A 25438-nucleotide genomic window follows, 5' to 3' on the forward strand; every position below is an offset into this window, starting at 1 on the left:
AGAACTGAAACCTTTCAGAATTGCTGCAATCATTTACATGTCAGGTCCTTTCCTTTTTCAGCACAATGAGGAAGTTATGTTCAGCATTGGGTGTGCCTTTGTGTATTTTGCTTTGTTTACCGAAGCCCTGAATTCATTTTCTAGAGGTGTTCTGCATTTCAACTCTGAGCTCAACCTTCACCCATCATTTCAAGCTATTTGAAATAGACCCACGAAGGCAATATAAACAAGACATACAGCAGCATCTCATTAGCAATGACTTAACATGGGAATAATTACTGTTTGTATGATACGTTTTCTGTTTCTCTTCATCAGGACTGGCAGAAGTTTCTGAGAATCTGTCAGCCAAGTATTTTCCGTAAAGGCAATGCAAGACTTATGCTCTTGTATGCTTTTAACCCAAGACCAAGATGTTCTTCTCAGAATTAGGGGTCTATATTTTTCATTTAAATTTGTCTTGATTGATTAAAACATCTGATGGTTCCTAAATGTTTTGAGGACTCAGATGAGTTTTGACCCTCAAAGTCAGACGCATCCACATGCTTGGGCCGAAAACTCTCGGATTGTGTGGTATCGATTGAAGTTATCGAGGAAGGAGATGTCCTCCTCGTACGCGGTGGGCCGACAGCAGGGGCTGTGACGTGCCTTGTCCTTCTGGTCCTTTGTGAGCAGCCGCGAGCGCTTCATGAACGCCAGCGTCAGGTCATAGTTTTTGCGGCTAGTGGTGCACTTCCCGCTGCAGTAATGGAAGACTATAGTCTCGTCACTGACGTAGCCTAACCCCAGCTGACTGACCGTCACCTCCACCTCCCGCAGCGAGCAGGGTTTCGCTCGCTTTTTAGCCCGTTTAGTCCTTTTGCTCTGCTGGGCATCTCTACGGGCTTTCCTTTCCACCAGTGTCCCAATGACCTGCTTCAGCTCGCCCTCTGTAAAGCTCTGGAACATCTCCATGACTGAGAAAAAAAGGGTTCATTTATTTTTAGCATTTAGCATAATAAAAACATTAGCATTGTTCCAATTATATTATGCAGTTTTCAATGGAAGTCTATAAGGCTAATAGACCAAAAGTGCTAACCTAAACTTAACAGCTGAAATAGTAATTAACAAATGCAAGCTGCACATATTTTGCTTTTCAACCCCTTGAATGTGTCAGACATCCCACCTCTCCCGGGAGGTCCGTGAGTCTCCTGCATGTCGATAGCAGCTCCCCGACACCCACAAATTATATATAACATCCCGGAAATCGAGCGAGCGAGAGAGAAAGTCTGTTTCCACCTGGTATTAAGATGCATTACCGTTACACCTGGTGTTATCACGTGTTTCAAATGCGTCTTCTGTGGCCACTCGCATTCGGATTTTGTGGAGACCCTCGGCCCTTTTTTCATCGCACTCAACTACATCACTTTCACTTTCTGTGCACTAATACTATTGAATGAATTCGAACCCATGTTAGGTGGCTTACGTGAATGTTAGGAGGGTGTTGTGCCATCTCCTGGAAATGAGTAAACTAGTCCCAGAGGTAGTCGAAAACGCATCTGACCGTGCGCATCTGCTCATGTGGTCATATGTGTTTGAACAGCCACAAAAGACCGTCTGCTCTCCGCCTACTGACGAACGCGTAAACATTATGGGAAGTGCGCAATCCAGATGGGATTTAAACATTGTTGGCTGAAGACCCAAGTCTGGTTTGAAGATGAAAAACAAATGGGTTTGTTCTCTCACCATTCCCAACACACACTCACCGCTTTCGGCGTGGTCTTGCGGCTGTCAGAGCAGAAATGAAAGCTGCATGCTTTTTCCGTAGTGTCCGGGCGTGTTCATATCTAAATGGCACAAGCTTTTTTCGTCTATTAGATTGAAAGATCTGAAAAAACACACACATTTTCCCGCCCATAGACCCTCCCGTCGAAGAAATCAGGTCAGAAGTGGTTGAAAGTGGACAAAACAGACGGATTAAAACACCAGGTGTAAACGGGAATGTGTCTCCCTCGTCTACTTGTGCCGATCAACCAAAACGCATCTTAATACCAGGTGTAAACAGAGCCTTAGATGTATTGGGGTGGATATTTACATAAATTGTTATTCCTTCCATTAAAGAGAAAATGTGATCCTTGGCTAATGTAAAATTTGTATGTAACTAACTTTTTGGAGTTTCAGACAGATGAAACATCGAGTGTATCACTTTCAGTGCCAATTATAAGACAATAGGCTGATTAACTATTAAAACAATCTGGGCTGTGTTTCCCAAAATCACTGTGAACTAAGTTGATTTTAGAGACCATTGGTGGCATTGGTTCTACGATCTACTTATGCTGCATTTACGCCATGTCGTAATTACCGTATTTAAAACTCTGTGTGCTTTCAAATCGTTATAGCGTTAATTTGATGTCATACACTGATCGGTCTGCACAGCGCCACTTCAAGTCAGACACACCTTAAATCTGCAGTGGGTACAGCACCCACGTGTTACAAGTCGTAGCTCTCAGAAAATTATGAGTTTACACATTGTACAATTACAATTTCTACAAACATGTAAAGACTTTTTACAGTTCAGAAACATTACGGTAATTTCGACCTGGTGTGAACGCACCTTTTCAAACAGCCTTGCTGTTTGAGCATTTCGACTACTGTCTCAACCAATAGTGTGAGTCTGGGGGCGGAGCTATATGTTTACCCAGCAAATGGCAGACAGGGGGAAACACAGCTTTGGGCCTATACCATGAAGCTGGTTTAGGTGGATTGCCAGGTATGTTTCAGTTTAGTTTGCGCCAACCCTGGGTTTTAGGCACCATGAAAGTGGCTTGGCTTTTAGCGGTGTGCATCGCCATAGTAACATACGCTCCACAGCTAACCTGCTCCTGGGCAGGTTGTGTTCTGGGTTAGAGATCTCAAACCGAAATTGGACCAATTAGCTGTGTGAGCAAAGTGATACATCTTTGATGCAATAAAGTCACTCCCCCAGATTCTCTTGCTTCAAATTAAAGGTCACTACATTGTAAAAGATTTTTAAATACAAAATTGTCTGGCTTTTAACAATGATTATTTATTATAATTATTTTAGATTATTTATATATTATTTAAATAATTATTATACCCCTAATCCAGTTTAACAAATAAGTTTAACAATTATTATTAAACATTTAGTTTAAATGACCATAAATATTTACAGATAATATATGTAATAAAAATTCGATTTGGAATCGGTAGATAAAGCTTTAAAAATGACTGAGTCTCTGTATACCTGTATGATTATCAGCTATATAAACTAACTTCACAACTTTCATTTGCACTGATATAGCAACATATTGCCTTCTTGTTGTGTAAATGCATTGATGTACTTCATATTCTTCAATCTCTTAATCTTCAACAGAAGAGAGAAACAAATCTTGCTGATTTTCTACTGATTTTACCAAGTTATAGATATATTTTAGATCCCTCTACTCTTTTCGCAAATCTAAAATCTAAACAAATCTAAAACCTTATAAAAAATATGTATAAAAAAAACCAAACAATAATTTGTTACAATATACAATTATATACATAATTCATTTGCTATTTCTAAATCCAGCCCTTTTCCCAAAATATTAGTACACATGGTCATTTTTTCCCAAACTGCCTATGGCAGATATAATAAATATTACATAAGTTATGGTTAAACAATTACAGAAATTGTATTCATTTTGGAATTTGGAAGTGTGGTCTTGTTTAACATGATTTAATCTTTTGAAATGTGCTGGCAGCAGAATGAAATGATATAATTTCAAATTAAAATAAACAAATACATTTGGCTGAAACCAATCGCATTGCTCATAAATACAATATAGTCAACCAATTAAATAGTCATAGATTCGTGAACATTTGTATGTCTGTAAACTAAGTTGTTCATACATAATATTGATCTTTTAGATGATGTCAATAATATATTTACATTTTAGTGTCTGTGTAAATCTAAGTAAAAGAATGCATAGTAGAACCACATTTTATCTGAAATACAGATAAAAACTCAGAAAAAAAAAAACTGAGAAACCTTTTTTTGTTTGTTTGTTTTTTGTTTGGTGACCACAGTGATTTTGAACTGCAGGGAATATCCTAGTTATCAGATTGATGGTTAAATTCACATGAAATTCTCCTTATCGTGATTATCTGCTATAACGATTTCTGGGTGGCCTGCATGCTAAATGCAGTCTGATTTAAACAAAGATATAAGTTGCGCTATAATATGAGAACATAAAGGCGTATGATCTTACATTCTGAGACGAAAGAGTTTCCTCCGTCAGCTGATCTGACCCTCCGTTGCCGGCCACCAACCCCAATGGAAGGCGACGGATTGCTGGTGTGTAATGAAGATGATGGTGGTGAAAACGATGAGGATGAAGCTCTGCGGTGGGGAGGAGGGGGCGGGGCTCTGGAAGAGGAAGTGGTTTTAATGACAAGCAGGGGGAGTGCAGCACCACAGAGAATCAGGCCGATGGCAGCAAACTTCCATAACTTCATCTTAGAATGAGGAGAAGCATTGGGCCCCTGCAAAACAACCAAACATCCATCACTCAAAATGTAAAACAAACACCTTTTTATTTTTTGTTATTCTATTTAGATTTTGTCATCACACATCAGAAACGTTAGACATAATTTTAATTTTGTCAGATTATACGCTAATGCTGAATGGTCATCATTGGAGAAAGATGTCTAATAATGATTCACTAGCAGAAGCTAACTGTTAAAGCTAACCAGCAAAATCCTAACCCCTTGGCCAGCTAAGCATGTTAATAGTTTGACTAATGTTAAACCGGGAAGTAAATGGCTGCATCCGAAATCGCATACTTATATAATAGGCGAAAAACAGGATGAGACAATTCCGGAATGTCCGAATTCACAGTACTCATAAAAGTGTAGGCAAAAAGTAACTGGATGACCTACTTCTTCCGGCGAGATTCTGAAGTGTGCATACGATGGACACTTTACTATCCCATGAGGCCACGGGAGAGCCTGGCAACTACTGGCCTGGCAGCATAATAGCTACAGTGTTTTTAATCATTTTCGTGGATCCAAGTGGATGGGGATTGTTTTGACAACGTTGTCATCTGTACGTGAAAAACTTAAAGGAAAATCTTTTACATTTTTAGTACATTGTTGTCGTGTGAACGTATCAGTTATCATTTCATTCTTGTGTTTCTGTTGCTTGTGTTTGCTTTCTGTCTAATGCTTGATTTACCCTTGTTAGTTGCCTTAGTTATTGATTAGTGTCACCTGTGTCTAGTTAAGTTGCCTTTGCTGTCCTCTTGTGTATATTGCTATGTATTTCAGTTGTTTCTTGTCAGTTCTCAACCTTGTTTAGTATGTGGTTTTTGCTTATTTATTATTCCTGTTAATCTCCAACGATCTCCTGCGTGTTTTCAAAGAATATTCGTCTTCGTGTGTGTTTGCTTACCACAGAAAGTGTGACAAGCATGAGTTTGGGGCTTTTTTTGCTAGTTTCAGCCCGACGCAGTTATCATTTTCACATCCTGCGCCACATGGTTAAATAGCAAATGCATTTGCGCCCCTCTGTTTGCCTATGGGCGTGTTGGTCTGAAAACGAGGTGTGTTGGCGCGTTGCTATTTTGAGGCAACTGAAATAGACTGCACCATTGACTAACACAAACCTGGTCTAAAGTCAATGGCGCAGTATTTTTTTTGTTATTTAAAGAGCGCGTTAGTAATATGCGCCTATAGGCGGGTTCACAACGCGTGTACACTCTGCTTATTACACACACGGGGTGCTATTGGGGGCACACGCGCAGCAGCACACAAACTAGCCAAATATTTGAACTAAAATTATTACATTGTAAAAGATTAATATTGTGTACATAAAGACATGGTGGAATCCGGCCTGTCCCGTAGATGGCAGATCTGTTTCCTCGCTAGAGAAGCGTTGCAATTGCAAATTGCAAATTCCGCCATGTATATTGAATCCGCCATGGTGCGAGTGCAAAGAAGGGAATTGGAAAAGCTTTTAAAGGGAATGGGAAATTACACTCTGATTGGTTTATTGCACGTTACGCCCAAAACACACGCATTACTCATTAAGAGAATAAGGACAACCCTTTTAGACCATGCGCCGCGCGCGCCGACCATTTTTCCCGTCGTTAAACTAAAGTGGATTCGGACATGTCCTAAGTGCACTTGCACCATGCGCTTAGATCGTTAAAATAGGGCCCATAATGTGCTAACTGCCCCATATGGCACCCCTTGTGGCAACACTGAAAATACAATGTGTTGACACATTTGGGGAAAACAATGAAGCTTAATTCTCATACTTGGGTGGATTATGTTTCTTAAATTCCATTTATTGTTCAAATAACCACATTAACAATCACTTATTCATCTTTTTTTGGCTGCACTGATGATTGACATTGATGTTTGACACTATTGTTATTCTCAAAAAATGGTTCAAGGACAGCAGTCCAACAATTACAGAACTGCTGCACTAACAAACGCCAAATCAAATTAAAACATCTTAGATTGTGTATTCTAAATCTTTCAGCTACATATGAGCAGCCTCGTGCAAACCAAGTTGTTATTCCAAAGATTTCATTCACAGATGTTTGCACAAGTGGTTTTGCCATCCGTAACTTTTCTGCTCCTCTGTTGATCTCATTCCGGTCGCCGGTCTCGGAGCGCACACAGGTGTGGATTGTCCATCGTTTTCATGTGGCCCAAATTGACTGTATCCAGAACACACAAAAACTGCCACATGCTGCCGATGCGCTCTTGTGTATTGTTTTACTTTTTCAATTTATCAGATGGGGATAAAATGGTGAGTTCCAAGCAAAACAGATTGCGTTTACTCCTGGGCTGTAGTGTTACTCTGATCACAAGCTTCTCCTTTGGCAACATCACAACAAACACAAGAGAAGTACATCAGTAGGTTTTCTTCAGTGATTTCCCTACATCCACATAAATATTTATTTTCCATTTTTGCTCTGTTAGACACATATCTGTCAGGTATGTTTATTTCTGAGTGAGATGTTTTTAGGATCAGTGGGCTTATTGTTACAGGACTAGAATAAGTGGTGATACCAAGATATGGTGATCAGTATCAGACGGTAATAACCGGTGTTGGGGAAAGTTACTTTTAAAAGTAATGCGTTACAATATTGTGTTACTGTCTAAAAAGTAACTAATCATGTTACTTAGTTACTTTTTATCATAAGTAATGTATTAGTAACTTTTGAGTTACTTTTTCTCATCTGGGCTGGGCTTGCTTGTTTCTTTTTTTTTAATTACAAAAAAAGTTATATTTTTGGCAAATGTAAAGGCCCTTTCAAACCAAAATTCCAAATGCACAAGGAAAAGCAAATTCATTCATGTACAGTAGAGGGCACAGCTCAAACAAACCTTTCAGATGTGCTGCTGTTCTGGATTACTGAAGAATAGGATGCAGAAAAAGACAGATCAACACTCTTAGTAATGAAAAAAAGTGTGATGTTTATCTAGTCATTTTGGCTTATTGCTATCATCGAAGGTCAGCAGCAAAGACATTGGTTAATAAAGTGAGATTAAATACATAAAGTATATTTGTGCTATTTAATATATTTAATTATTGCAGGTTTGCGTAATATTCCGAGATTGCATTTGGCTGTTTTTATTCATTTTGAGGAATACCGAATCTGTTTTTGTGCAAGTGAGCTGAACAAATGCATGCTCACATTTATAGTCTAAAACTACAATAACCATCATGTTTATACAGTCCACCCAACGCCCAGGTGTGTGTGTGGGAGGCTACATGACAACCAAGATCTGTATTGCTTGCTTCACACAATTAGCAATTACTAAGCTTATGCCAGTATGAGACTAGTTTCTTCTTACTTGCTTATCACATGCTACGTATAATAATAATAATAATTATGATAAACATGATTGTTTTTAGCATGCTAACAAGCTTTTCGCTAAGTAACTTAAATCTATTAAGTGGGTTCAACAAAACATTATTTGTTTAAATTAACTCGTTTTAGTCTTATTGTACAGGCGTAAAATAGTTGCCCTTAAGTTAAGTTCATTGTACAATTTTTTTTTGAGTGTACAGAATAATTTCAAATGATGACATCACAAAAATATTTTGTCTGTTCTATTGGAAAAAAGAGAGAAAAAATTGCTTGCTCCAACTCTTTGAAAATGATTTGCCTCAGCAATAAAATAAAAAGTTCAACCAAGTTTACTTATTTATGGTGACTAAAGTTAAAAATACTTAATTATTCGAATTATTACCTCAAATTATATATATAACGTGTTTTGGAAAAATGCATTTATTTCATAATGTGATTTACCCCCCACTTTCAATTCTTTTACTTCAATGAAAAGTTTATTTTGCGATTTTTTTTTTTTATGAAAGATCAAAATGATAAACAATGCAGATTTATTTATACAGCCATCTTTGATCATATTTACCAGCGGTGCCAATAATTCTGACCACAACTGTATATAGTTGTAATCGAAATGATTCAACCCCCAATGCAAATCAGGTTTATTGGCAAACTTTACAGACTTGCAGCTTTTTGCAATGAACAAATCAAACAAAAGTAATTGAAATAGCTCAACACATCAAATGTCTCAAGTGGTTTCCCCAAATTCAACTGAAAATTCAACTTTTAATGGCTTCTGCAGTCTGAAAATTATTCAACCCCTCCATGGCAAGCATATTTTGTACTTAGCCCATTCCTCATGAGCAATGGCCTCCAGTTCAGTAATATTCTTGGGTTTGCATGCTGCAACCGTCTTCTTCAAATCCCACCAGAGATTTTCTATGGGGTTCAAGTCAGATGACTGTGATGGCCACTGTAGAAGGACTTCTTCCGCAACCAAGCCTTGTTGGAAGGTCCAATGACGCCCCAGCTTCAGCTTCCTCACTGATGACATGATGTTTTCTCCTATGATTTCCTGATACTTCAATGAATCCATCTTTCCTTCCACACGCTGCAGGTTTCCAGTGCCAGAGGGTGTAAAGCAGCCCCAGAGCATCACCGAGCACCATCATGATTAACTGTAGGCAGAGTGTTCTTGGTTGCAGCTGTTGATAGCTTCCTTTGTTTTCCTTTTTCTGCCCCATCTAGGTAGTGTAACCACCACTGTTCCTTAAAGGAGTCATAACCTGCAATTTTCACTTTTCCACGAGAATCAATGTATGTTATGATCGACTAACGATTATACACTGGCCGGGAAGCCGATATTTAAAAGTGAAGCGTTTGTTTACCTCAGGGTAAATAAACCAGCGCGCGTGCACGCGCACTCAAATACGAGATTTTGATTTCAGCTCCCTCTTGACGTCATGAGGTAGTAGGATATACCATATATGGACACCGCAGCAGGAAGCCCCCCTTCCCCTCTCCCCCTCATATTCAGTTCAGTCGAGAAAGATGGGGAAACCGAATGCACACCGGACTTGCTCTGTGGTTGATTGCCATAAAAAACATGTAAATGTGTTTTATCTCCCAAAATCGGACGAAACTATCAGGGACCAGTGGATGAAATTCATTTTTAATGACGCTGTCCCAACAACCCTTTCAACTGGCGTGCAGAGCCATATAGAGCGTCCACGACAGCCAAAACATCGCATTGATCTCGCGAGACAATAATGCCTTCAGAAATAAGGGTAAAAGTAGGTCTGTGTTTATTTTTTTTCCACTTTTCTTTTTTAGAAGGGCCTGAAAGACTATTATACAGCAGTAGGTATCCAATGTAATACTAGGTTATGACTCCTTTAAACTTTGAACTTGCGAACTATGTTTCCAACGGTGTCTCTACATTTAGTGCCTTCACTAACTTTTTGTATCCCGTTCCTTGTTTGTGAAGGGTGATGATATCTTCTCTTAACTTTTTGGACCATTCTTTTGTCTTAGCCATATTTCTAACGTCAAACGTGACACTCAACAAACCTAGCCAAACCACTTGAAACATTTGTTGTGTTGAGCTATTTCAGTTACTTTTGTTTGACTTGTTCATTGCAGACAGCTGTAAGTCTGTAAATTTTGCCAATAAACCTGATTTGCAATGGGGGTTGAATAGTTTATGATATTGTATACACACACACACACACACACACACACACACACACACATACACATACACATATATATATAAGAGTCCTTTTTAGTACTGTTTTGATAGTGTTATTCACCTACTTAAAATATTAGCCCGATTCCATTAACACAAAGAAATGAGTAGGTACACTATTTGTTTTCTTCTTATTAAATAGAGATGTTGAAATGTCTTTCTTTCTGTTATAAATGTGTCAAACCATAAATATACAGATGTTTCTTTTGCTTGTCACATAACAAGACACAGAATATTAATTCCATATGCTTGTAAGAGTTTGTGCCAATGGATGTGCCTTTGCTTGCCTTTAAAACACTAAATTCTTATAGGAATTATAGTTATTGATCCCATTCCCGTAAGATTCTGTAAGACTGAAAAAAAGCAGCTAGGGGGTACCAAACAATTCAGCAGCTGAAATCAGGAAATGTCTCGGCCTGTCTTCCAGAGACTAAGAACTAAACCAGACCACACGCTCTCAAACACTTCACCAGACGTTATTAGAGTGCACTGGGCAAAACTAGACTCTGGTTCTGGTCCAGAAGAACATGGAAAGAGAAAGATATGGAGCGGTACATGACAAGGTTTTGTGTGGATGTGCCATGATTTGCCTGCCAAAGCTTTGCTGTTTATACGTGAAAATATCATGGTAGCAACAGCAAACATGCCAGAACGTAAATAAAGAGCCTGTTTGAATTCCAATCATTTGTGTGTAGGTAAATGTGTACTTGTTTCAATCCTTATGTGTGAAAAATGTCCAGAAAATGGGACTAAATAAGGTTTAGTATACTCTAAAATACAGGGGTAGAGTTTAGTTGTTTGGTGTAAAATCAAATTTTGTGAATGCAGGTACAAAAAATGTCTAGTATATGAATGCAAACACTTTAAACTGTTGTTTTGAGCTGTCGAAAGAGACGGGTCAGTCTAATATCAAACAGTGAACTGGATTTCCAAAAGTACAGGGGACGGCCTCTCTTTAATTCCCATTGGTCTACAGATGCTGATGTCAGAATAAAAAAGTCAACAAACAAAATAGCATAATAACATATACTCTTACTATTTCTGCCATATAAAGATAGTAGTCTATAGTGATTATAATTAACTTAATTTAAGAACAATTGAAGTTAATGGGAGGTCTTCATAAAAAAAGTATAGGCTACTAGTTTGTGTGTGCATGTGTAAAGATGAATTTGAATGTGAGTAATGATGATTCATAACCTCTGTTCATCTCGGCTTTGACATCAGCTCTCCTGTCTGGAGTACACTTTCAATCACGTCACAGGGGTCATGAGATTTTTTTAATGTTTTTGAAAGAAGTCTAAATTTTTTTGTAAAAACAGTAATTTAGAGAAATATTATTCATTTAAATCAACTGTTTTCTATTTGAATATATTTTCAAATGTCATTTATTCCTGTGATTAAAGCTGAATTTTCAGCATCATTACTCCAGTCTTCAGTGTCACATGATCCTTCAGAAATCATTCTAATATTCTGATTTGCTGCACAAGTAAACATTTTTAGTATCAATGTTGGAAACAGTTGTGCAGCTTAATATTTGTGTGGAAACCATGATATATTATTTTTTAAGGATTATTTGATGAGTACAAAGTTCAAAAGAACAGAAATAGAAATAGAAACATTGATCAATGTAATACATTCTTGCTGAATAAAAGTACTATTAATTTCTTTCCAAAAAAATCCATCCATCTTATTGACCCCAAACTTTTAAATGGTATTATATATCATGGCTGGTGGGTAGAAAACCTTGTATCTCCATTTTTGGTCCCCCCGCTACCGTTTTATGTAGGCTATTTGAAAAGTGGAGAAGAGTGATTTAATTTGTTGTCAAGTCTTTAATAAAATAAGATTTTGGCTAAATGACAGAAAAAAAAAACTGAGCACTCACATAGCTACAGTAAACTTTATAACCTGCAAGTTGATGAAAATGTAATGCGATGCACTTACTGCCTCAGATGAGGCTGTTCTAATGACGGACAAAATATGTATGTCCGGAATTCACCGAAATTCATACTGGTCAAAAACCTTGTAACTCCATTTGAGCTGGATTTCGGTAAAATGTTAAGAATAATATAATGACACATGAAACTGTCTGATCACACATAAAGCCACAATATCAATTTTGACAGCACAGTGTTTAACTATTAATAAAAGTAATCCACCAGACGCAAACGATATACAGTTACTAACTACCTAAGCCACTAATCAGACATAAACAACAAAATACTAGACATTTTTAATTCAAGTTATTATGATCATAATATGAACAGTTAAACTGTAGAACTAGTTTTCTAGCTTAAAAGTATAAACAACAAAATACTAGTAATTCTGATCTGAATTTTTCAATTCACGTTATTATGATCATAATATATAGTGTAAAATAAAAATAATTTGTGATGGAAATTTTACTGTCATGGTTTCGTGTAGATAATCCAAGAAGAGAGATGCGTGACTCAAAATGAATTATATTAACTAAGACTTTAAATAAACACTGAGAACAAAACTAACATACAACCAATGTAATGTTGACAAAGAACAGAGAAAAACCAGAAGGCTTAAATACACAGAGGAAGGTAGTCACCAGAACAGGGAACAGGTGTGGACTAATTCGAAACCATGACAACGAATGAATGACTAGAACTAGCAAATGGTGACGATGAAAACTAAGGCTGTGTCCAAAATTGCCCCCTATACCCTTAAATAAAGCACTATTTGAGAGAACAGCCATTTGTAGTGGTGTCCAAAACCATAGTGAGTGTTATTGTGAGTTACTCATTCATTCCCACAATGCACCGCAATAATGAGTGTACAACCGATGTATACGCTCAACGGCTAGAGAATACCCATAATGCCAAATTAATTCTCACGTCTCGCCAGAAGATGGCCGTTTGTCCGATGTGGCTACAGCGTAATATCATACAGGTATAAATTCCTTTTTAATTGATTATTCAATTGTTTAATTAAAGTTTATGCATAGTTTCCATGACAGAGTTGAAGATAAATCTTTTCATTACTACTGGAGCTGCCAGTTTGCTAAGTTTCTTATGATTATTAAACAGCAAGCACAAACTAGTGGCAGCCCTTTCAGCGAACTCAGTGTCCGAATTCACTCACTTGTTTTCATTCACTCTCTTAGTGGACTAATGTAGAGAATAGTTAACGAGGGTATAGGGGCAATGTCGAACAATTAAACTAAACAAGACAGAAACTAAACATGACTGTGACATTTACAGTAATGCCCTTACAGTGTACTTATCCAAGAAAGTACACGTAATATGGGTTAAGATTTGGATTAAGAGTAGTTTCAGAGTACCTATTATTGCCAGTACTACAGTAAGTACACGCGAAACGCGAAAGGACTGGGTAACACTTTATTTTACAGTGTGCTTGTAACACGTTACATGTAGTTTCTATGGTAATAACTATACATTATGCATATTTACATGCAAATAACCCTAAACCAACCCCTAACCCTATAGTAAGTTCATCTGTAACGTAAATGCATAATTACATTCCAACAAGATCACCTTTAAATGAAGTGTAACCCAGGACTCTTTTACTGTTCAAGTAAATCGCAGATATTCATTTGGATTATTCTTCATCGGATGCTGGTTCATGAGGCTGCTCACAGCAGGGACAGAGAAACACTCATTGACTAAATGAAAGACAGAGTATTCTTTCAGTCTTGTGTAAACAAAACATAACAATAACCCTCAAATGAAATTTAGAAAAACTGCCTCTTTGTTTTCTTCTCAGACATCAGACATAGTCTCCAGCCAGGATACACCCTACACAAATCACACTATTAAGCACACTGTCTCCTTATTAGGAAACAGACGATTGTTCTAAATGTGTATTCTTTTCAAGGGAAGTGGACTTGAGCAGATCTGTGTTTACGGAACATACAAAAAGTAAATTGTCTAGTCAAGTGGGCACTCAAAAATTACAAGATGGCTACAATAGCATCCCAAGAGCAACCTTTCCTAAAATAAGTTTCTCAGGCTTCAGAGAAAATAGAAATAGCACGTGTTTTGATATTCTGACTCTGTCTGTTGAATTGTTGATGTACTGCAGATGATGTCATCTATAGACAGTCAACACTCTTCTATACTGTGTGTTCCTCGAGCTTCAATGTCTTCAGTGAAACACAATGAAATAATTAATATATATATATATATATATATATTGTTTGTATCTGCTTGGGTGGGTTGGCCCTCATTCGGACATTGGAAAACATATACTGTAATGAAATATTAGCAAAATATATGTTACTTCCAAAAATGTTTTTTTTCTTTTCTTTTTTTTTTTCTTTTTTCAGAATAGATGGCTACTTTTGAATCTATATCAATTGAGAAAGATTTTTATAAGGGGGTATTTATAGCGCCTCCGGGGGGCTAACTGCTAATTTTAACAGGCCAAACCTTGAGCCAGCAAAATACAAACCAAAAAACTTTATGCACTTTTAAAGCATCTGTTTTTCTATGATGTGCAACTGCCATGAAGCTGACATAATTGTGGTACTACCTTAAATGCTTAAATTACAGCTTTATTTGAATTACCAACTGTTAATACTTTTAGTTGTAGCTACTGTAACAACACTGATTATGGTTTACCTACTTATAAGCTGGAAAATAAACTGCTTCTATAGTTATTACCGTTTTATTTATTTTAATTTGAACTGTTCATACACGGATGTCAATAACAAACCATTAAAATCAAAGATTTACATCCTAATTCAAACATGTGTGAAACTCAAAGATCAAAAACAGGCTATCCAGTTGGAATACTCTTGTACTGAATAGTTGCAGCACACTCCTTTTGTTTAAAGGGATAGTTCACTTTGAAATTAATTTTTGATATGTTTTAGCTTACCTCAAGGGCATCCAAGATGTAAGTGTCTTTGTTTCCGCAGTAGTTTCAATTTTGATATTTTTAGGTCAAACCGTTCTTGTCTGTCAGTCATATAATGCAGGTCTGTGGTCACTGTCTCAAAACACAAGCACAGAGTCCAAATTAAAACAATTCCCCATCGTCCAAATGAAACAATTCCCCATCATAAGTACACATTGATGGCCTAAGACACGAAACGAGCGGTTTGTGTGAGAAAACGAACAGTATTTATATAGTTTTTAGCTCTTGAAAACAGCACACGTCCAAATGGTCTGACGGCGCGGGCGAGTATAGATGTATACATAGATGTCGCCTTGGCTACGGTTTCGTTCCAATGAACTGCAGTAGCGAAGGCGACATCTAGTGTATACATCTATACCCGCATAGATATATACACTAGATGTCGCTTTGCTACGGTTTCGTTCCAATGAACTGCAGTAGCCAAGGCGACATCTATGTATACATCTATACTCGCCCGCGCCGTCAGACCATTTGGACGTGTGCTGTTTTCAAGAGCTAAAAACTATATAAATACTGTTCGTTTTCTCACACAAACCGCTCGTTTCGTGTCTTAGGCCATCAATGTGTACTTATGATGGGGAATTGTTTCATTTGGACGATGGGGAATTGTTTTAATTTGGACTCTGTGCTTGTGTTTTGAGACAGTGACCACAGACCTGCATTATATGACTGACAGACAAGAACGGTTTGACCTAAAAATATCACAATTGAAACTACTGCGGAAACAAAGACACCTACATCTTGGATGCCCTTGAGGTAAGCTAAAACATATCAAAAATTAATTTCAAAGTGAACTATCCCTTTAAGCTTAGGAAATATTTTAAAGCAAGTTTTATAAAAACAAAACAAGTTGAATCAGCTCATGGAGGTATTAATGCTAATACCTCCCAGTTGAGCAGCAGCAGAGATGTGAACTACATTTACTACTTTACCCATAAGCAGAGGGCATGAACCTCAGCATTACTTTAAACCACAGCGCCCAAAGATGCTTTCTATCTAAAGTAACTTACAGTACACTATTTTTAAACACAGTCCCCCTACAGCAACCTTGGGAAGAGTGATATAATATGTCATCATGTTGCTACACCAACAACTTTTATTCCTTTTCATACAAATTATGATGATAGGAGCAAGTTATCGATGAGAACTTATTTTCACACGATTCCTTGCACAAAATTATGCTATGATTTCTAAATATTTGTCATAGCACATGATCTGTAAACTTCACATGATTTGTCATTTTTCACGTTTGCGTCACGTAATCAAAAGCCAGTGCTTTGTGACAGTAAACTTGCTTCGTAGCTCACCCGGTACAGCATTGCTCTTGCAATGCGGAGCAGAGCGAGCAGAGTCCCATGAAAGCTAAAATGACATAGCTGCTTCAGCAATGTGTTTTAATCTCATGTTTGATTTTATTAATACTCTCAGTTAGCTTTAGAGTAGAGTTTAGTGTAGGTGGTACATTATTTTCAAATGTGATAGAGCATTAACGTTTAGTGCCACTCATTGGACATTTACTTGCCGAACTGCTGCAATACATAAAACAGCCAACAGAATAAAAGTGTAGACATTTCACTTTGAAAGTTGCCCAACATGCAAGAAGAAACATAATATCATTTTGCAGAAATGTCGTCACCAGCTCATTTTTTTCAATGAACCTAGGTTGGAGGTTTCAATAGGAAATGGGTGGGATATTGAATGTCCAGTCCTCTTGTTTTTAATTAGCCAATAGGGTTTAGTTACATCATAGCCGTAGCTAGGTGGTTGCAGGCAGTATTTTCTCATTTGAGGATTTGATTGGACAGCATGAGTCATCAATATTTTTGATCAGTTTTTTTAGAGGTCAAAGATTGTCGTTTTTACGCAACCTTTCTTAAGGTTTAGCTTTTAGGAGTGCACTAACAATATAGATGACTTGTGAATATACATGGACTTAAAGGGGTCCTATAATGCCCTTTTCACAAGATGTAAAATAAGTCTCTAATGTCAAAATACCCCACAGATCATTTTTTTTATAGCATGTTAAAATGGTCACTTTTTGAGGGAGAGCAAAAACGCTTCGTTTAACGCTGTGTGTGTCCCTTTAAATGCGGCACAGAGGGCGGAGCTTCAAGTGCTCCAGTGTTAGCATCTTCGATTACCTCACACAGACACTCACTGAAAATTTCAACAATGTTTAGCCTTTTATGTTTAAACCAGAGTCGGACGAAGATGGAGAGACTCAAGAAGAATTGACAACATGTAGAATGCAACAGGACATTTCTGAATGGTTAGTTGATGAATTTGTGTAGCTTATGTGGAGTTAACTATCTTCAAGTCATTGATTAGCATATTATGTCATGATAATCGCGTTCCCGGGAGCGAGGTTTATGTAAATGTTAGGGTTGGTGGTGTCACTAACTGCGAAGAAGCTCATTGTAGTCCTTACCAGCCGCTTGTTGTAGTCTTTGAAAAGCGATTTCTGTAAAATAAAATATCTCCCTTTGCTTTGAACTTTGAGCGTTGTAACATTGCAGATGTTGTTTATGCTCAAACAGCAACATTACACACTAACTCAAGTTAAAAAAGGGAAATAATAATCAACCACCCCTTTAAAGCCTCAACACTCTGATTTTGGTTTCATTGGAAATACTTTCTTCTAAGTATTTTAAGAGACAACTATACAGCTGCAAAACTTTGGTCTCAACTGGTCCGACACAGAAACACTGGCAACCAGTGGCGTGAGTTTTGTTTGACCAATGGCACATTGGTTTGGGAAATTTTTGCAATTGCTTTTGGTTACGCTAGTGTCCCAGAAATGACACGCCTCACTTTTAAATACTGTGATCAGCCCAAAGCTCTCATGTACAAATGAAGCATTTAGATGAATATGTTCTCTAGTGCAATGTTTGAGAAATCTGCTATTCTGACTGATAAAACTCTGCCTCCATCCCAAGCAATGCAAGGTGATCATGCAGTGCGATCCAACTCAAATGACGGTACAAAGAGTGGACGTTTCTCTTTATCTGCAGAGTCAGAGGAAGTTGAGGTGCTAAAAGCAGGACAAAATCAATCACTCTGCTGCTCTTGGCTTGTCTTCTTCTTCTGTTACTTCTGACGGGCAGAACTGTTTCAGGTTACCTCACAGCTCTGGGCTTGTGTTCACTACACACTAAACAACAGAATAAAACTCATAGAAAATGAACAAACGCCTCTTAAATTAAACATAACCACCCTGATGTTTATCAGCTATATTATGAATGGCTCGATTTCAGGACATTGCTTATTTCTGCAGTTAGGGATGGGAGTGTAACATAAGAGCTTTGTGTTTATGAATTGCAAATGCATGAAACATTCATGAGACATGCATGAATAAGATGTTTCATACTGCAGTCTTTAACACAATGAATCTCAGAAGCTCCCAAGGGGAGTTTAAGAGGCTTTTAAACATCCTGAAGATGTGGAGACTCTAAAAACTGTTGACGGACCTTAACACACCCTGTCCACACCAATCAACTGATTAAAAGCAGACTTCCCTGTAAGTGAGTACTATAAATTATTTGGGTTTAATATAAAATCATTTAATTTCATTTAAAATGTATGTAAAATGTAAATATATAGATTTTTTTTTTCATTCATCTAAGCTTAAGTGATATAGTATTTTATTATAAAATTTCAAAATAACAAACAATTGATATTTGATTAGAAAAAAATACCCATTTATCTATTAGGTTGTGCTAATGTCAGGCTGCCCATTTGAAATGTGCCTTATATCAAAACGCCATCACTCTGATTCAGGATTAATGCTGACTCTTATTGATCATATGGCCATTAAATTCACTCTCATTGATTGTACAAATGGCCATTTGCCATTGAACTGAAGTTAGTAGAGTAAAGTATTGGCATTGCATGTAAAAGCACACTGTTACACACAAAAGACATGGAATCTGAGTTTGAAGATTAACTCTGAAGAAGCGTCTGTCAATGCAGAACGCTGTACAATTTCATCTCTGGGCAGATGTTGTTTTATCCAGATAGTGATAACAGTAGTTATGGATAAGATGTGTTGAGGTACTGAATGACTCAATTGGGCTTTTCTGTGAACGATTAATGGAATGGGTCCTGAATTCAAACCACAGGAGCCCACACACATTACATGGTTCACTAAAAAAATCTATGCAAACTATAAGGTTATGTTCACAATTCCATTGCCAGTCGTTTTTTTTTTTTTATATATATACACAGTTCGGTTAGTTTCGAGAGTGACAATTGCATTCTATAAAAAAGATACCATTTTCAGGAGTCACAACCGATTTTTGAGCGCAAGTTTGCCAAGTTTACACATATGATATGAGGCGGTGAACATGATTTCACCAAATACCACATGTTCCTGGATCAATATCTGGAGCAACATACCAATCAACCAATCAGATTTGAGGGACAAGTTTACAGTTTATGTCAAGTTTAGGTTTACAACCTACTTCTACATCAGTGTTATTCATCGATCATTTCCCTCTGATTTTAGAGATAAGTTACTGGTCAAGACAAAAATTTTGGAAAGGAATGTTGTTATGGGATAAAAAAAAAAAAGAATGCTTTGTCACGGTGACCAAAATGAGGCATGCACAACGCAAGTTATTCTTTGCTAATGTTTACAAATGTTATGCCAGCTTCTCTTGGGTTATGAAAATGGCGGAATACAAGGAATTGTGTGGTTGGAGACTGAGAAATAAAACTTGAACGTTAACTGAACAGAACCAGAGAGCTGTAACCACTATGGTTACAATGAATACTTCATTTAAGAGTGACACCTAAAGACTTTGTCTATGCTGAACTCTTATACTGTAAGTGAACAGAGCCAAAGACAATGAAATTGAAACATCAGATTTTAACAAAGCACATCAAAAGTTCACAGCCAATTAGCAGCAGCTGGTAGACTGGAAATCGCATCTTTCCTCAAGCTCTTTAAAAAGGGAACTAGCTGCTCAATGCGGCATAGGTATTTCAAATTTGTCCACTTCAACCCCATCTGGAGGTGTTTGAAACCCCTTTCAGTTGTGGTGCGAATGCTTATGTGTCTGAATGCTTTCAAATTACACTAAGGACAGGTGTATCAAACAAGTAACCTAAAACAAAGGTTTTAAGCTTTGCCGGGTTTAAACCATAGACTGTAAAAAACAGGACATTACAGTCTGATCGAAACATTTGTAAAAACACATACATATGCACACAGAATACTTCTACAGTATGCCTGATTTCATTGTGCAATACATGCAGGAACGCTTGCCTAAAATTACTGTTGTGAGATTAAAATTGTAGTACATTTGGGAGAAATATGGCACTGATATAATCCCTTGAGACAAATCTTAATACCAAGTGTAAACTGCATCTGAGAGAAGGGTCAGATGAGCTGCTTCTGCTTCATATTTTTCCATTCTGATTATAGTGCTGATGTAATGAAGGCCAGCTAGTGAAAGCTGTGCTGGTAAACCTCACTCCTCGGATCTAAGAGGCACACTAGTGACTCACGACTGATAAATCTGAAACATTTATAGAGATACTTCAAGGGCATCATTGTGTCAGATGAGTAAAGCATTGTTAACACTACATTCGTTGACATGGACTAATAATAAACAATGCTTCTACAGCATTAATTAATCTTAGTTAATGTTAATCTTAACATTTACTGATACATTTTTAAGATCAGAAGTTGTTTTTATGTAGTTAATGCATGGTGAACTAACATGAACATTTTTATTAATTAACATTAGCAAAGGTTAATATATATATTGCTTGTTTTTAGTTCATGTTAGTTAATGCATTAAAGGTGCTGTATGTAACTTTTTTTATCAAATGAATCCTTTTTTTATTGCCCGTCTGTGAATGGGTTGTAATCACACATTACAATGATCCACTTTTCGCGTTTTGCTATTACCTCCGAAGGCCAGTATTCCTATTTTTATGTGAAGTCTCCGGGTCGGATTTTCTGCGAAATCCACCGGATGTGATGTGCATGCGCGCTCCCGAGCCTCTCCGTTTTATATACAGTCTATTGCGACGGCACTGCAGCTAACGACATGGAGTCTGATAACACCAAAAAAACGACCTGCCTCCAGCACAACACAGACTCCAACACAAACTCCAAAAAAAAAATAAAAAAAAAATCTGCTGAAGCTCGTCAGGCCAAACGTCAATCGGATCGACTCAGGACGAAAACACGGATCAACATTGGCAGAGCGTTTGAATTATGCAGAGACCTCCGCTTTGTTTTAGGTATAAAAACAGACCCTGAGTTGGCTTTCATCCTTTTGGACAGGTAAGCTAACAATACTTCAAAGCATGTAAAATATATTGTGATTTTGTGCTTTAGTTGGCTCAAGTTAGACATCATTAGTTCGCCAGCTAACGCCGACCATTTGCTAACGTTATCTGATGTGAAAGACTACAGTTGTAACTTTATTGCTTTTCACGAGCACGAGCGCTGTTGTTGCAATCTGAAACATCACCGCTAGAGGCCGCTGGATCCTACATACAGCACCTTTAACTAATGTTAACAAATGAGACCTTATTGTAAAGTGTTACTGAAAATGCATTACGAAAATTATCAATTATATATCAATAATATATAATCAATATATAAGTCAATATACTGGTTGTCTTTATATCATTAAACATAAGCTTATCACCGATGTACAGTCCACAGTGATTTATTTTGCAATTGCATTTTCTTTTTTTAATTGTTGGTGTGTCTTTTATTTTTAGTTTCTCACACCATGAGCACTAATTTTTTTTAAAGATGGTCTGACAAGTTAAACATACAAACTTAAAAAAAAATAACTTTTGAAAACCATTTTTGAGACCCCTGGGTTCAACATAATTCCATAACAGCAATTCCATCAAATTGCACTCCATATGTATTTTGCATCCCACTTTATATTTGGTGTCTTTAACTACTATTCACTAACATTTAAATCAATCATTTGATACAGTGCACCTATGGTGTACATTAAAAAAATAATAATTTCTGTAATTACATCTACAATTACACCATTGATCCTTCTTTACCCCTTAAACCTACCCATACCACCAAACCTGTTACTAACCTTACCCGTATCCACCTCATTAGAAGCACAAGTGTTTTTGGTTGCACTTTATTTTACAGTACACGTACTTACAGTGAACTTACATAAGAAAGTGCTGGGTAATATAAGGTAACAACATTGGTTACGGTTAGGTTTATGGGTAGGTTCAGGGTTAGAACCTTGTTATTACCCAGGTATTGTAGTTACTATAATAAGTACATAGAAGAGGACTGTAAAAGAAAGTGCTACATTTTTTTGCAACACAAAATGAACACAGTTACTGTATAAGTACATTATAGTTAAAGAAACCTGATATAAAGTGGGATTGTATTCTGTGCTGTCTACTCACAGCGATTATGGTTTCGTGTGTTATGTTTTTCCAAATAATTAATTGTACTAATCAAATTGTCGCACACACCTCAGACCAATACGTGTTGTCATTTTTCATTGCATTTAAGTTGCTTGTCCATAATTTGAGTGTTTGAGAAAACCTCAGTTCTTAAGCTGTAGTTAAGCTGAACAGGATGTGTTCTTACCGTCTGCCCGGCTTATCCAGACTCCACAGCGTGCCTGTTCAGCTGACCTCTGTGTAAAAATGGCATTGATCAATATTCCAGCTCTTTAGAAGAGTGTTTTAGTTTCTCTCTTTATGTAACATGGATGAATCCTGCGCAGTGTTTATGAAAATTTGTGAGCTCGTCCAGGATACGCACTGCATTCCTCAGTTACAAGATCCTCTAGAAATCCAGGGATGCCGAGAGTGTAAAAAACATATGAATATCCTCATGCTGCTTTAAGCTATTAAATCTTTTTTGCCAAAATGGGAAAAAAAATAAGAAAATGTCTTCACAATCTGTGGTGTAACCAGCCTTAAACAAGAGTGCAACTCTTGAACGGTGTTTTGGTCAATATGTAAGCCAATGTCCTGTAAAAAGCACTTTTTTTTTTGTTACGAGTTCTTTCTTATTTGCATAAATTGGGAGGAAAAAAGAAGTAAATATGGAAGAATGTCCTCCCAATCTGTACTGTGATGAGTAACCAGCCTCAAATAATGAGCGCTGCAAATAGAAACCCATTAGCTGCTCTCCTAGCCAACATTACACTTCCACACAAAAACCAGTAATTCAAGGATATGCCAACCATCTGTCACTCAAAACACCTGCAAACTAGTACTCATAAAAAATACACACATATATATATATATATATATATATTTGGAAGCGCTCGTTCACCTGTTTACAAAAGCAGCTGTTCATGGGCGGTTCTTTAAATGTTTACTGTGCAGGTTCTTGTCTTACATCCTTCATATACACAACTCCGAAAGAAGTAATCACTTCGAAAAACAGCTTCAAACAGATGTTTATCCAACAGATTCCTCTGTAATGATTCATAAATGCGAGGAAAAGCTGTGTTGCTGCGAGCCGCTGACTGCAAGTCCCTACAGTAGCCAAAATCCCATCACGCTCTCTCTGAGAGAGGCGCATTCATGTTGCCATGAAGCCAGATCTGTCCTTCTGCGTGAACATGTCCAAATCTGTATTCCATTACTTTTGCCGCTGTCACCCGAAGCTGAGTTTTCAAATACTTGACATCGGCCCTACGCCTCATTACAGATGGAGATTAGGATCCCAGAGTCAGGTACCTGTCCAACGTGTCCTGTGCTCTCGCCGAGAGGACACGCCACCTTCTCCCTGATCCTTTCCACACCAGAGGATTAGAAGCCTTTGGCAGCTGCTACCTGCTGCGCCACGTAATGAAGCAGCCCTGACAACTCAACTGAATTAAACAGACACAGTGTTTATTTCCACTCCACCGTGAGATGATGACAGTGAGAGCAGCACTGTGGCATTAGAGATGAGATTGGTGAACTGCTGGAGAGCTGGAGAAAGGGGTGGATGACTAGAGGAGAGGGAGGGTGCTTGGTGGAGGTATTGTGAGGGCGGATGGCATGAGTTACCTCCCCCTCCTTATATCCACACACGAGCTCCACCCCCTGTCCATTGTGGACATTTACTTTAGCTTGGTTTAAGTACTACAGATGTAAACAAAGTCCTGCCAAAATTGTACTATTTAGTTTATTTCTTAATTAGAGTGGCTGCAATACGGCGCACTGTTGATATTCCTTAAACACTGTGGTTAGAGTTTGTTCTAAACCCTAACCATAAGTATTTAACATCCGTATAGTCAAACTCTGTACTTGCGAAATTTACATTGTGACACTATTTTTTGGAAAACATTTATATGACGTTTTTAGACATATAAGATTAAAGTTCTCTTATTGGCAATTGCAATTGATCTTCTTTGGTCTTGGTCTGTCAAAATGAACTCTCTCTTTGAAAGCATATGCAATTTGTAATGTTTAAGGGCCCTATTTTAACGATCTAAGCACAGGGTCTAAAGCGCACGGCGCAAGTGCACTTAGGCCGTGTCCGAATCCACTTTTGCTAGTTTAACAACGAGAAAAATGGTCGGCGCGCACGGCGCATGGTCCAAAAGGGTTGTCCCTATTCTCTTAATGAGTAATGGGTGTGTTTTTGGGCGTAACGTGCAATAAACCAATCAGAGTCTCATCTCCCTTTAAAAGCCAGTTGCGCTCGCGCCATGGCGGATTCATTATTTACATGGCGGAATTTGCAAGCGGAAAAACTGAACGCTTCTCTAGCGAGGAAACGGATCTGCTCGTGCGCAAGGTTAAAGCGTGCAAGCAGACCATCTACGGGACAAAGTGTACACGCGTTGTGGAACCGCCTATAGGCTAGTTGCACGTGGCCGCCATGTTGGATTTCCGATCAGAATTACTCCCCGTGCAGGGAGCCGGAGAAAGCCGAAAATGATCTCTTATAGTTGTTTATAGAATCAATTATATCACTTAAAATACTACTAAGATCCATATTACTATCACACGAGCCAATGACAATTAAATGCACGGATGCATAGTCTGATTAATGAATGAAATACAACTGTTCACAAACAGAAGATTGTATTTGACTCATGCTGCATACACAATGACAATTATGCCTACTGTAAATATAGAGTTACAACTACGATTAGAGTTGTTTGCATAAAATGCACCGTGAACATTCACACGTTTGCCCTGTGATAGGCTACAATTTATCTCCGTAAATACTATTTTCTCAATTCCTTACAGCAATTGCTCAATCAATATTATTATCACATATTTTACATTTACATTTTTAACTGTAGGTACCACAAACAATTTAATATAGCTAAGTTTGTGTATATTTTACATGTAGTAAAATACTGTATGTGCTGCTTATAGAGCTGGTAAGTCCCGCCCATCCGTAAAACCCCAAGTGGACCTCTAGGTTGAAAAATCATCAATGCAAGTGAATGTGAGAAAATAATTATTTTCTGGTCCC

General features: G+C 37.6%; 1 protein-coding gene across 1 annotated transcript; it reads right to left on the reverse strand.

Moving 5' to 3' along the window:
• Positions 1-525: 525 nt before the first annotated feature.
• Positions 526-22671, reverse strand: nrtn (neurturin; the record flags this gene model as incomplete). The annotated part of the gene is made up of 3 exons (XM_084395567.1): positions 22595-22671; positions 4248-4521; positions 526-953 (listed from the first exon to the last, which is right to left on the reverse strand). The coding sequence occupies exons 2-3, from the start codon at positions 4492-4494 to the stop codon at positions 526-528; spliced, it is 675 nt and encodes a 224-aa protein (XP_084251693.1). The 5' UTR covers positions 4495-4521; positions 22595-22671.
• Positions 22672-25438: the final 2767 nt, after the last annotated feature.

The sequence above is a fragment of the Rutilus rutilus genome, assembly GCF_951802725.1.
Source record: "Rutilus rutilus genome assembly, chromosome: 22".
Lineage (NCBI taxonomy): Eukaryota > Metazoa > Chordata > Actinopteri > Cypriniformes > Leuciscidae > Rutilus > Rutilus rutilus.